The sequence below is a fragment of the Aptenodytes patagonicus genome, chromosome Z (genome assembly GCF_965638725.1).
Source record: "Aptenodytes patagonicus chromosome Z, bAptPat1.pri.cur, whole genome shotgun sequence".
Taxonomy (NCBI): Eukaryota; Metazoa; Chordata; class Aves; order Sphenisciformes; family Spheniscidae; genus Aptenodytes; species Aptenodytes patagonicus.
The window spans coordinates 68,703,846-68,716,371 of NC_134982.1; the positions used below are offsets into that span (position 1 = coordinate 68,703,846).

Consider the following 12,526-nt stretch of genomic DNA (forward strand, 5'->3'; position numbering starts at 1 on the left):
GCTTGGAGTTTCAGGGAAACAACACTTAAATTTAGTACAAGATCCTGTAGTGAGCTCCACAGAGAAAATAGTTCAGCAACATCTCCATTCACTTGGTTTGAGAAACACCTGCTAATACGGATGTTAATTGTACTAGGAAAGATGATTAAGCAAACCTTCGATCTTCATAACGTAGGGGAATACACACAAAAGAAATTAACAGATTCTTGAAACAGCAAGAGTTTTATGCTAGCCAAATGTGACAGCTGATCTGGGTCTTCTGTTCAAATTAACCTTGTGATGCAAAAAAAGACCACAAACTTTTTGTATTAGCAACCCTTTGTGACACTAAACTCTAGAAATGCTATTATCCTTTTGTTCTCCAACAGGCTTCTGGTTTTAAGGAAAAAAAAACCTACACAACTCACTTTTGTTTTTGTTTTCAGTTGTCTAGTATAGACAAAGAAAGTCACACTAATCCCTGCTAGGAGACTAATGTGAAAGCTATTTTTCATTCTCATCACAGAGAGAAGAAATCTGATCCATAATTCTAATCCCGATAGAAGCAAAAAAAAAAAAAAAAAAAAAAAAGAAAAAAGATCAAGAGCTAAGAAAGTTGGATAAAACACTTTAAGAAAAAAGATCATGAAAGTGTATGTTTACCCATTTTGAGCTCTGCATGTTGAAATTGAGCCTTTAATTCTGGAAGTACCCACTTTCACTATCACTGGAACAAATCTGAAGTTTAATGTTGAGCTGTTGGTCAACTGTGATTAGCACCAAGCAAGCCAAAGTTAAGTATATCATAACACTGAGTAGAGTGTTATGCCTAGATCAATTTCTTCATCATAAACCTGTTCCATACTTGAGCTTTTCAAAAAGCTAAATGACTTAACAAACACTGATGCACAAGGTATTACAAGCTTAAGGTTTTAGCATTTCACCATTTAAAAAGATGCTTGATAAAGGCTTGATAAATGTTTTTTTAAAATAACAGTTTCTGTACTAGTTTCCTTGAGAATTCCTAGAAATACTGAGTCAACAGAACTCTGTACAGAAACAATAGGAGACACTAATCTGGAAAGTTTACACTAATTTCGTTGCATAAATTGTGTGTATGATCTTCCAGCTGAATTTAGGTCTCCATTCCGTTCAGAAATAGTATTGGGTGTTTCTTTATGCTTGACCACAAACAATATAAATTCATGGGCTTATCCTGCAGTCTTACGATTAGCTGAAAGCAACAGCTTCTCTTATTTTATATTAACATTTGTCTAAAATTTGTTAATACCTTCCATTAATATTAATGCATGCCATTGACAAGTTCAGTACGTCATTAAAATGACAAAGCAGTACGTCCTATGTTAATACTGTGTATTTCAGAAAAATGTTCAGCTGCTCTGATTTCTTATAGAAGATCTAACTGGTCCCTGCAAATGTATTTTCTACTCAAGAAAATCCAAGTAGAATGCGAGCCCTTACAACTAGTTTGCACTCAGCTGAATTACCTACTTTTCTTCCTCCCTGATTACCAGAATTATTGCAAGATTTTTTTCTTTTTGTACCCTAAGACCACTGAAGATAACTGGTGAAATTTATCAGTCCAGTAGGACATCAGTATTTGACCATGCAGGTCATCTTAACCCTTCAGAAGCTTTCTAAAACACTTCAAAGAGATTTCAGTTTATGCCTGTCTGTTGCCCAAGTATCAGCCTTTTGACCCTATAAGTATTAACGCATTACAGTTTACCGAGGCAGTGATAACTTCAGCTGAAAAGAGTATCTGTAATGAAGAGATTCATAAGTAAAAAACAGAATAGTTTATCACAAATACTTGTTTGCGGATCTTTAATATGATCTCCAGCATTCTTTACTAAATGTTGATTCTGCCTTTGATACAATCTCAATTTGTTCTAAATGCTACTTCTAAGAACACCGGTAAATATCTACAGACACAAAACCAGAGTGTTTAATGTTTCACAAGGTACATCCCTTTATTATTGTAATCACAAAAACATGATTTTGTACAGGAATGTTTAAGTGAACATTAATCGATGCAATTAAATTTGTTTCATAAAGATCAGGTAAACGTACTACAGAACATTGTATTGTAAAGAACAAAAATATCAGCTTTCTGGCCTTGCAGTGCACGTTTTAGTGCAAGTATTAAGACACATTAGTGTTCAATTCAGCAATGTGTTGCAGAACATCATGCCACAGTCCACTTCAAAGAGGGTCAGGACATGCAGCTTGTTAATAAAATGCTGTAGTATATAAAAAAAGCCACATGTTAATTCATAAAATATATAGTGGTTTATTTGGATGATTTAAAGTGATTTCACTGTGGAATTTAGGTTTATCCAGGACAAGCATCCAGAGTGTCTCCTCATTTGGAATATTCTTCTTTTAGGCGATGGCTTTGGCTTCAGGTAGGAATGCCTCCCAGTATTTTATTAGCTTGAAGAGAAAGGAAAAACACTATTAAGCACTACATGTTGGAAAAGAAGACACATATACCTTCCTCCTCTTGTGGTAAAATTGTCTCCACTGGACAAAGTAAGAACATAGGTGCTTCATATTATCCATTCACATTATTACATAATGCAAGAAAAAATACAAGCAATAAATACACAAATCTGCTCATAGCAACAGTTGTTACCACACATTGAACACAATGCTATAGAATACAGTTATACAGAATTTGTTTGCAAGCTCAGTTTGCTATTCTTACCTCTAAGGGTACCACTTTTCTTTTTTTTAATTGAACAAAGCCGGAGGGTTATATTCCCGGAATGAAAAAGGGAAATACCCCAGACACTCTTTTGGGAAGGTCTACTTCTGAGTCACTGGAAACTGTTTTACTGCTTTACAATATTCAGTAATATTTTATACTTTGTAAAAAAAGCAATAAACATTGAAGTATTCAAGTCTCTTCAGTAAGTCTAAGTACATATTCATTACAATTTACTCCAATCTATAAGTGAAAGTATTACGTCAGTTTCAGAAGGAGAAGACAAAACCCTCCACTCGCCCATATCCCTAAGGGAGCTTCTCCCTTGCTTCCCTGAATTAGAGCTGTGCAAGGGAACACAGCAATAGCTGGGAAACTGCAATCACTATGTTGTTCTCCAATACAGTACAGACTAGAAGTAAGTTCTTTATGTTTTAGAAACTGCTATACTTAAAGCCTGTCTTTTTTTAACTAACCTAATATGGAACGTATTAAATATTAACTTGTACAAAAACTTAAATTTTATCTTACCTGCTGTTGCGTTTGCACTAACGACTCTAAGTACTTGATAATAACAGTTTTAAAGTCTTTCACTCGTTCCTTCTGTTAATAAATAAATTATGGCATATTAACCTCTTAACCAATTTTACTTGGAACGTCAATGTTATCTAAAGTAAAACTGTCATTTACTTGGACAAAATTATACGTGCCTCAAATCTTCCCACTTCCTTGCGAATGGTTTTGGAGATCTGTTCAAAATCTTTTTCCCCTTGCTGAACTTTAGTCTCCCACTGGCAAAGGAAAGACATGCAGAGATAAGACTTTGTGTTGTCCATTCAGTCTATCAGTATCTGAACTTTTTTTAGTATATTACTGATAGTCACTCAAGAGCTGGAAAGGACCTATTTGGTTTTTTGGCATACTTAAGGGAAAGTCTTACAATAAAAATTTCAAAGTAACAGTTTGTATAATAGGATGACATCAGATCAGTTAAAACAATGGTATCTCTAAGGTAATGCTATCTGTAGATGAAATCTAAAAATATCTTAATATTGCTATTAAGGAACACTCAATAACTTTTTTTAAAGACTTTTTAGAAAAGAAAAAGGATCTCTAAAGCTTTACCTGCTATTCCGTTTCCAAACACTGCTACAACAGGAATCTAAACCTGTAAGCTTTCTGTGGATAACTGTCCAATCAAGTGTGGAGGAGTCTTAAAAGTTTGTTCCCTGTACTTTCCTAATCCCAGAAGAGATGATTAAATCTTCATCTCTGTCTGTGGTCAAGTATATGATTATCATATTTCTGTTGCAGGTGACAAGCTATTGAGGATGTGTTTATTGGCTTTCCAGTCAAAACGTATGTTGCTTAGGCAAGCCAAAGCACATGCTTTCTTGTTCAGTGGGAACTGTTTTCATAGAAAGCAGGAGTAGAAAAGTTATTGCAGGTAAGAAGAGCACAAAAGGAAAATTCAGAGGAAGTGATGTTGCTTGTGGGGTTTTGCCATATTGGGAGTGTGGCATTCATGTAACAATACATGACACTAAGTTATGTTTCTCCTTAGTTTATGGGAAAAGACATTTAGCTACACAAAAAGAGATCATCATCATCATCTACATTACCTTATAATTGCTTTTACACACAGATTATGTTGTTAAATTTAAGCTAGGTATGTAGATATACTGTGAAAAAAAGCTATCAGCCTCACACTTCAGACACATGCAGGCTAACATATTTAAAATGCAACTGTATCTGTTCCTCTCAACTTACTGATTCATGGGAGCCAATATATCCAGCAACACTTATCTTCCTCAGAAAAAGGCAGCAGGGAAACTACATACTTCAATATAGCCTATTCCTGTTAGCAATCCAGTAGTGCTATTTATTCACAAAAGCATTTTGTGATGCAGTGTCAAGTTACTATTGTGATATGAGATGTGATATGATACTATTGGAACATCATCTATGTTCCAATAAATATCTATGTATTTATATTTTTAGTTTATATTTATTCAGAGTCCCCTTATTGCCTTTTCAGATATACATTATGAAGCTATGCAATAAGTCATAATAGGATGTCCTTCACAGAAGAACAGCCTGAAGAGTTATCTAGTAACTGAAACAATACAAAACTCAGCCAAGGAAAAGGCAAATTAAGACTGCCTGTGCCTTCCTACCACAGCAACTAGAGGTGCCTGAGACTTCAGTGAAAGCCTCTACAGGCCTAATGGATCCAACATCCCAGTTTCATCATGCCCAAATGCCAGGTCCTTTATGAATTATCACTGGATAATAGCCTGCCATCTTACAGTTTCTGACAAGGTGAAATTTCTCCTTATTCAGTAAGGTATTTCTAGGACTGTTCTTTGGCCTTCTATCTGCAAAAAGCAACTGAGTCATGGATGAAGCTCAAGCTGTGTAGGCTTCCACTTTGCAATTTCTCTGCCGGAAGGACTACTATTACAGTATTCAGCAACTCTGAACATGTTTCAATGGCAGCAATAACTTTCGATCAGCGCATTCAAGTTGTGGTTTTACTAACAACCTTCTCTAATCATCCAATAAAGTAGGAAAAATAAATCCTTCAGGAACAACATAATTAATTCTTTTACTACTTCCAATACTCAGGAAGGATTTTCGAAAAGGAGTTCCAGCTCACTTGTATTGTGGATGGATGGGTGACATCAAGAGAGGCAACCAGCAAGAATGTGGTCATACAAGAGTGTCACTAAGTTTTCCCAGTAAACAAGGCCTTTTTTAAGAAAAAGAAAGCCGAGTTCATGAGTAACTTCAACACCATATGCAAAATATATTGAAGGGCAGAAAGAACAAAGCAGCATGTGGTTAGTGACCAATGAGGAAGCCAAAACAAAGTAACTGCGTAAGAGAGCTTGAAATCTCCAATGATGTTCTCCCATTATTTAATGGGAGAATACTGGTGCATAATTAGAATGCATTAACGTTAAATAATTAAGTTGTCCTACCTCTTCAATTTCCTTAGTGAAGCATGATAGAAAAAGTGTATAAATTATGACACTTCAACATGTTAGATTTATTTTTACTGAAATTACACCATATATACATACATATATATATATATGGGTAGATATGCTGCATAATTAAGCAAAACATGGGAACAGTTCTCCATTAGTTGTCTTAGCTGGATTTTAGCTTTAGAAGCCAAGAGATGCTCCTCTGCCTATCCAAGCGATCCGTTAACAATTAAAAGCATTATTTAACTTGTCCCTGTTCCCCTCCTCCCATCTCCCAGACTCTGTATAGACTGTATTAACTGCCTTACAGATCTTAAATGAGTAACAATTGTGCACATTTAATATTTTAAATAAATTCCTTTTAACAATTTCAGTAAATATGGAAAACAGCAAATGAGTAAGTGATTTGTAAATAAAAATGGTATAAAGTAGTGCATTAATGCAGAATGAATGAGTTAATGCAGAAAGTCTGACCTCCAAAATAATGTTTGATAACATTACCTCTTTTATCTCATCTTTAGCTTGCTGCAATTTATCAGGTTTGTTGGCAAGTTGGAGCTTTGCTTCAGCTTCACGTTTTTTTTGTAAAGTGACCTGAGCATCTTGCCACTTCTGCCAGCATTTCATTCGATGATCAAACACACCCTGTAAGGACAGACAAATTTATTAAACAACTGGAATTGTTAGAGCTATCTAAATTCCTAGTAGGAAAAGGTAATTCTGGATAAAACTGGAACACGTATACTCAAAGAAACCTCACTGCGTCTACCACATGTCTTCTTGCATTTCATTTGACAGCATGCTTGCCAGCTCAATACCTTCCACAATTAACAGGGTATTCAAGAAGCCTTTTCAGAGCAGACACCTTAGTGCCCCAAACTATTTTATGTTCCTCATTCCATCAAAACACTACCAAAACAACCATTACAAAGTGCTCTATTATGCAAATACTTCTCTAAATGCAGATTCTAGCGAACATTTCATGCATATGGATTACATGCATCTTCAGCAATACATTTTTGTTAGCAATGGACTAAGGTAGCAGAACTGAAGTATACATATTAAAAAAAAAAGAAAAGAAAAAGAAAAATACATACTCCCAACAACCTGGCAACCTTCAAGAACCTGGCAAGTTCAAAGATACTTCTGGATAAAATTTGTAGACACCCCTTCCCATATCAAAACCTAATTACGCTGTGCAGCATGACTTACACCAAAATTGAGTATTTTTTTTAATGAGATGTAGATCCACAAATTGTATTTGTTTCTTATTTACAGAACCTATTGGCTATTTACCAAATACAGCCAAATTATGCTATTGAAAATTTATGAGCATACTGTAAAAATAAGTAACCTGAGAGAAACAAGTACAGTATGCTTAGACACAGCAGTGTATGGTGTCCCCAAATACTGTGCACAATTAGTACTGCTCAAAGTAGATGATGTTCACCATTTACATTTTGTCTGGATCTTAATCATCTATTCCCAATTTTTGATCATAACCATTTTTATCATTGGAATAACTGATCATGGATGCATTCATTTTACTCAGCTAGAACTTCAGGCAAAAACTTAAGTCTTAACTGTGTTACGATGTGTGCAAACGCACACATTCATTTACCCTAAATCTACAGGTTGAGGAATGTGACTTTAAACACAAAAATCAGTATTTTTCCTAGTAGTACTCACTTTTACTGCAGCAATGAGACGAATGTAATCACCAAGCAGTTCTGAGAACACATAGAAATCAGCAAAAGCTTGTTCTTGATGCAATTGATCTATCTTCTCCTCAACCTCTGCAAGCTGAGACAAAGCTCTAGATAAAGCAGTGTGGTCCTCAGAGTTACCTAACATGGCAGCACTTTTAGCAAAGGCAGCTGTGTTGGCCGAAAGCTCTGAAATACAGGAGTATTGTTCAGTACAATGTAAATTTGTTATATTACCCTGCAGCATAGATCAGTAGAGCAGAGACCTCTGCCTTGTTTCAACCCTAACTTCACCAACTGAAAAATATAAGCTGTATTTCCTAAAGCTCATGATAAAATACACAAGGAGATCACAATGAAACAACATTCAGGAGAAAAACTCCTGCAGAAAAAAAACTCTCCATCAGTAAATGTTTTGCTGAGCTTGTTAATGTCATGCCTACTCTGTCGAGCAAAAGACATGGAAAAAACTGTCACTTCAGTATTCTCCAACTACCAAGTTCAGAGAAAATGCAATCCCACAAAACAAAAGCCAAGTCACCTACAGAGCAAATTCAAAACAATTTTAACTGGTCCATAGCACAGTTGTACCATGCAGTTCAGAGTGGAAAAAACCCAACTATTTCACAAAACCACCCCCCCCCCGAGTGGAATTTATTTCTGTTGGACTGTTTTATTGACTAAAGTACCATTAACTGTGCATACTGTAATGTATTGCCACATTCTGACATGCCTTAAAAGAAAAGAAAACCCCACATACCAGCATGGCTGGCATATATGAAGCTAAAGTTTAGAGCTTATTTATTAGATTTGTCTCATCAAATCCCATGTAAGTCATCCTGTACAAAGTTAAGTCCTATGAAGGACCTTTGAACAAATGTTTAATCCAAATTACTTCAGGATTAAAAGTGCAGGTTTGTTTGCAACTGTGCTGCTTCTGCGGAATCATCAGAACACCAGAGATGTTTGTAGAAGCAAAATGTCTTCAGATATTTAAAACCCTTACAATTCAAACACAACTCTTCAAAAAAATAAACACTTCTTCAGATCTATAAGCAGGTGTCAAATCAACAGTAAACAAACACTTTGATTTTCATTACTTCTTAAAATACTCTTTAATTTTGAGGACATCTGGCCAAAGATTTTTTACTACAGAGAGTAACTCCTGATAGAGTTATGAGAAAGCAACTTACGACATTTTCACGTACTTTTGATAGTGTAGAGCTGAAAGGTGACCCCATATTTTAACATAATACAGTAATGTCAGAAGGCACATTTATGGTCTTCCTTGAACTACACATCAAAGTTTTGGTGTTTTGGTTTTTTTAAAATCATCTGATGGAAAGCAATCTTTGACAAAATAGCAGCATGGCGACTAAAATATAAACTTACAGGCTTTGCTTCTCTCTAAAATAAGTAAACCAAAAGCTGATATTCTGAGACTACTTATCTTTCCAGAAAAGTTTACCTTAACAGTAGCTTGATGATGTATCGTTATGTGGACCAAATTAAGAATAGTAAATTCCTGTTTAAGAGCTTAAACTCAGTTAACAGAGCAATACTAAACCAAAAGATGTTTGAATAGATTTATGCAGCCACTTTTTGTTCAGAAGGAAATGACTCTTGCCATGAGACCTAGAGATACATTTATGGATGTCTAATGTAGTAGAATCACTTGCTAGGTATGGTATTGAATGTCTGCAAGAAAAAAAATTATGCTAAATCAATATAGTAACTTTAGGAATGACAGATATTCTGGTTAAAATTAAGATGAAAAACAGGTATACAAAAATGATGGAGCAGTTTAAACTAAAAGGTACAATTAGAAGATTTTTGCATTAAAATATACTGTATAACTCTATTAATTAGTTAAGAGCTCTGACACACTAAGGTCTTGTTTCATCACCATTTCCTAAAGTTCTAACCACTTCAGTTCATGCAGCCACATAAAAGTAACGCTACCTTTTCTGTGGCAGACTAATGCTTCGACACTGGCATGAAGTTTCTTAAGTTGCTGATCCAGATTCTCAAACTGCTGCTGTTTTTCTTCAAACCACTGACAAAAGATGAAAGAGTCAAGCATTACAAATTAGATTACGAACAACATTTCTGGTTTTAAAGAAGCAAATTATCCACGTACTGCCAGGGTGGTCAACTGATACAGCTAAGAATTCAAGCCAATAAGCAAATTAATAACCCATTTTCTACTTCTACAGCTTTAAAATGCAATTGTTGAGGCTCATTAATTCGTCTCATTATTCAAGCTGAAAAATCAGCTCTTACTGCATCCGATTCATTCATCTTGATTGTCATTTTGTTGACAGCGTCGGCAGCCTTGTTCACCATTCTCAATATTCCTGCTCCACTCAGAGCCTGGGTGTTAACTGCTCTCGGCAGCTGAAATTGAATGACAAATAAGGGCAAACAGACTGGTTAAAAGGATGGAGGTTTAACTGGGCACAAGGGGGAAAGAAAAGGATATAGTGTTTTCTTTACTCCTATGTGTTTCAATATAGTGAAATCTAATTTCTCAGATTTACTACTTTTACATTCTCAAGAGGAAAACTTAAAAATATAGACTATTTACTTTTCTTCTACATCTTTACATTTAAATGGAACAAACAGCCCACTTGTCCAAAGTTATTATGAACTAGCCAAAGGTCCTAACTAGCCACCTATACACTACAGAGAACAAACTGCCACTACAGGAACAGAAAAGCTTAGATTTACAACAAATTAGATGAAAGAAATTCTGTAAAACATTTAATTGTAATGCAAGATTTGCACTGTGTACTGACTATAAAAGGTTGATGACTTTTTGCTTTCCAATATAGGCCAGATTTCAAAACCTACCTCATGCATATCAAGAGAGCTGTGTATTTGCTTAGGTACTTAGAAATTCTCAAGGGTAAGTTAACAAACTTTAAATTTAATTTATATTATTATTCAGGCTAGTCTGAATATGCCATACAGGGTGGCCCCTATGTCAGACCATTTACCCTTCATGTGATGTTTTGTCTGTCAGCAGCATTGACAAATCCACTGTAAGTTATCTATCGATGCTTTTGTCAGTAGTGAGGTCTCTGTGACTTATTAGTATAACTAAGATACTGACATTGGCCAAAAGACAGTTCAGTATTACAGTGAATCCACTATGCACATTTATAAAGAGATATGATGTATCTTTAACAATATATTTAATATTGTGAAAGGTGCCAGATTGATAGCACGGGTGACTGAAGTTCTCTATTCACAAAACATCTAGCCTGGCCAGCAGCCTCGCTAGCGTTTTCACATTACCCTACCAATACACCTCAAGCTGGACTCCTAGAGGCAAGAGAGCTGCTTTCAAACTAGTTTAATTCTTGATCTTACTTAACAATCAGTAACATCAAGTACGGATTTTCACCATGTATGACAAGCTTCACTCAGAACTGGACAGACCAACTCGCTTGAGAAGTCACTGAACAGCAAATAGCTGTTGGTCACTACCACTCTTAATTTTATCAGAGGCAGAGGCACACCATTACCTAAGTAGCCTCTGCCATTCTGTCCCATGAAGGGTACAATCCAATTTGATTTCATATGAATTTAGGGCATCAGGTCTCAATACAAAAAGAATATATTGCTTTGTAGGTTACCATATCTAGAAACAAACAGGAGAACTTCAAAGAACTTAAATACCTCGGAACTTTCCAAGAACTGTCTTAAATCTGGATCTTGTAACAAGGTTGGGTGTTTTACTGTTCGTTGTAGATACCTATGATTTTAAAAATTAAAATGTTAGATAACAAAACAGATTTAACGTGCCTGACAGCATTGGAAAGTGTCCTTTATCTAAAGAATGGGTACAATGCAGCACACAACCTCCCTCATTATCTAATGGGGCTTGAACGCTTTTAAAAAGTCACCTCTAAAGGGTCAGATGATAGTTCAGTCTCCATGCCCCTTCAATCCTTTGCCTCTCTGCCGACTCTTCAGACCATATTTATTATGCATTCTGTCACCTTCCTCCAACAAACACTTAGGCTAAGTCCTACACAGAGTTACAAGCTAGGACCACTAAGCTGTTGAAACATTCACTGAAGCCTTACTCTAGTAATGCTGCCACAAAACCTGGAACTTCTGACTGAAAGTAATGCAGTCCCATGCACTCCATACCACAACATAACACACCAAAGGTGCGGGCAGTGGTTTCTACCATAGTTTGTTTACACTAGAAACTCCTTAAGGTGGGACCTGCCATAACTCTATGTTGCACAGTGGTAAAATATTATACTTCATATTTTCAACAGCTGAGTGAACTCCTCCTCCTCTAATAACAGCCAATTTATGCCAGAAAAAAATAGATGAGCCTGTTTAAACATTCTTGTACAGTGCAGTAGACAGGCTTTTTGTTACAGATAATTCTGGCTGACTTATTTTAGAACTAAAGGAAATCTTGGAGAAGTGAGCTGATTATGTTCTAGGTATGAACTATTTATTTGCTGGCTAGACTAAAGCTTTCAATCCACATCAGTTCTAAAGGACTCATCCACACCCCCCCAAAAAAAACCCCAAACAAAAAACCAGTGCAACTCCTTCCCTTTGCAGTTTTTTGTGTTTCTGCTTAGATCTAAAAACTGTTGATTGAACAAATATGGGTTGAAGAGAGAAATTTCAACAGTATTCTTCCCCTAAAAACAGCTGCAAGTTGTTAAACAGTCTTCTGCTAAAGACTGCTTCAAGTTTGTCATAACTAATTTTAACGTTACATATTAACAGAAAGTGTCTGACATTTACAAGAATGCTTTATAGAAATCCTGTACCTCAAAAGATCACGGGAATATAAGAAAGTATGTTATTGCCAATTAAGATGCAGTGACAGAATACTATCAACAGCACACTCTACTTTTTGCAAAGCTTTAGTTTTGCTCAAGCCTCAGCTATGAAGTACCAGAACCAGTACCCCGTTACATTCACAAATTGCTTAGAAACTGTCCTACAAAGTGATGTGGGCTGGGACTTTTAACTGAAAGTCTGAGTATATTGATATTGTAAATGTAATGTATTTTTTCCACCCTCCATTAGGTGTGGCCACCAGATCCTTATTTTTCTTTCTAAAGAAGCTAAGGGTT

At 35.7% G+C, this 12,526-nt stretch overlaps 1 protein-coding gene across 4 annotated transcripts in view; it reads right to left on the reverse strand.

The window, feature by feature from the left end:
- Window positions 1-2,277: 2,277 nt before the first annotated feature.
- SNX2 (sorting nexin 2) overlaps window positions 2,278-12,526 on the reverse strand; it is a 36,993-nt gene continuing 26,744 nt past the window's right edge. For 2 of the 4 annotated variants that reach the window (XM_076361683.1, XM_076361682.1), the window contains exons 8-15: window positions 11,094-11,169; window positions 9,693-9,806; window positions 9,372-9,465; window positions 7,393-7,598; window positions 6,205-6,348; window positions 3,421-3,501; window positions 3,242-3,313; window positions 2,278-2,436 (exon numbers count right to left, since the gene is read on the reverse strand). In XM_076361683.1, coding sequence (XP_076217798.1) covers window positions 2,386-2,436; window positions 3,242-3,313; window positions 3,421-3,501; window positions 6,205-6,348; window positions 7,393-7,598; window positions 9,372-9,465; window positions 9,693-9,806; window positions 11,094-11,169 — 838 coding nt within the window. In that variant the 3' untranslated portion in view covers window positions 2,278-2,385. The remainder of the gene's footprint in view (window positions 2,437-3,241; window positions 3,314-3,420; window positions 3,502-6,204; window positions 6,349-7,392; window positions 7,599-9,371; window positions 9,466-9,692; window positions 9,807-11,093; window positions 11,170-12,526) is intronic. The other 2 variants (XM_076361684.1, XM_076361685.1) reach the window with 2 other exon arrangements.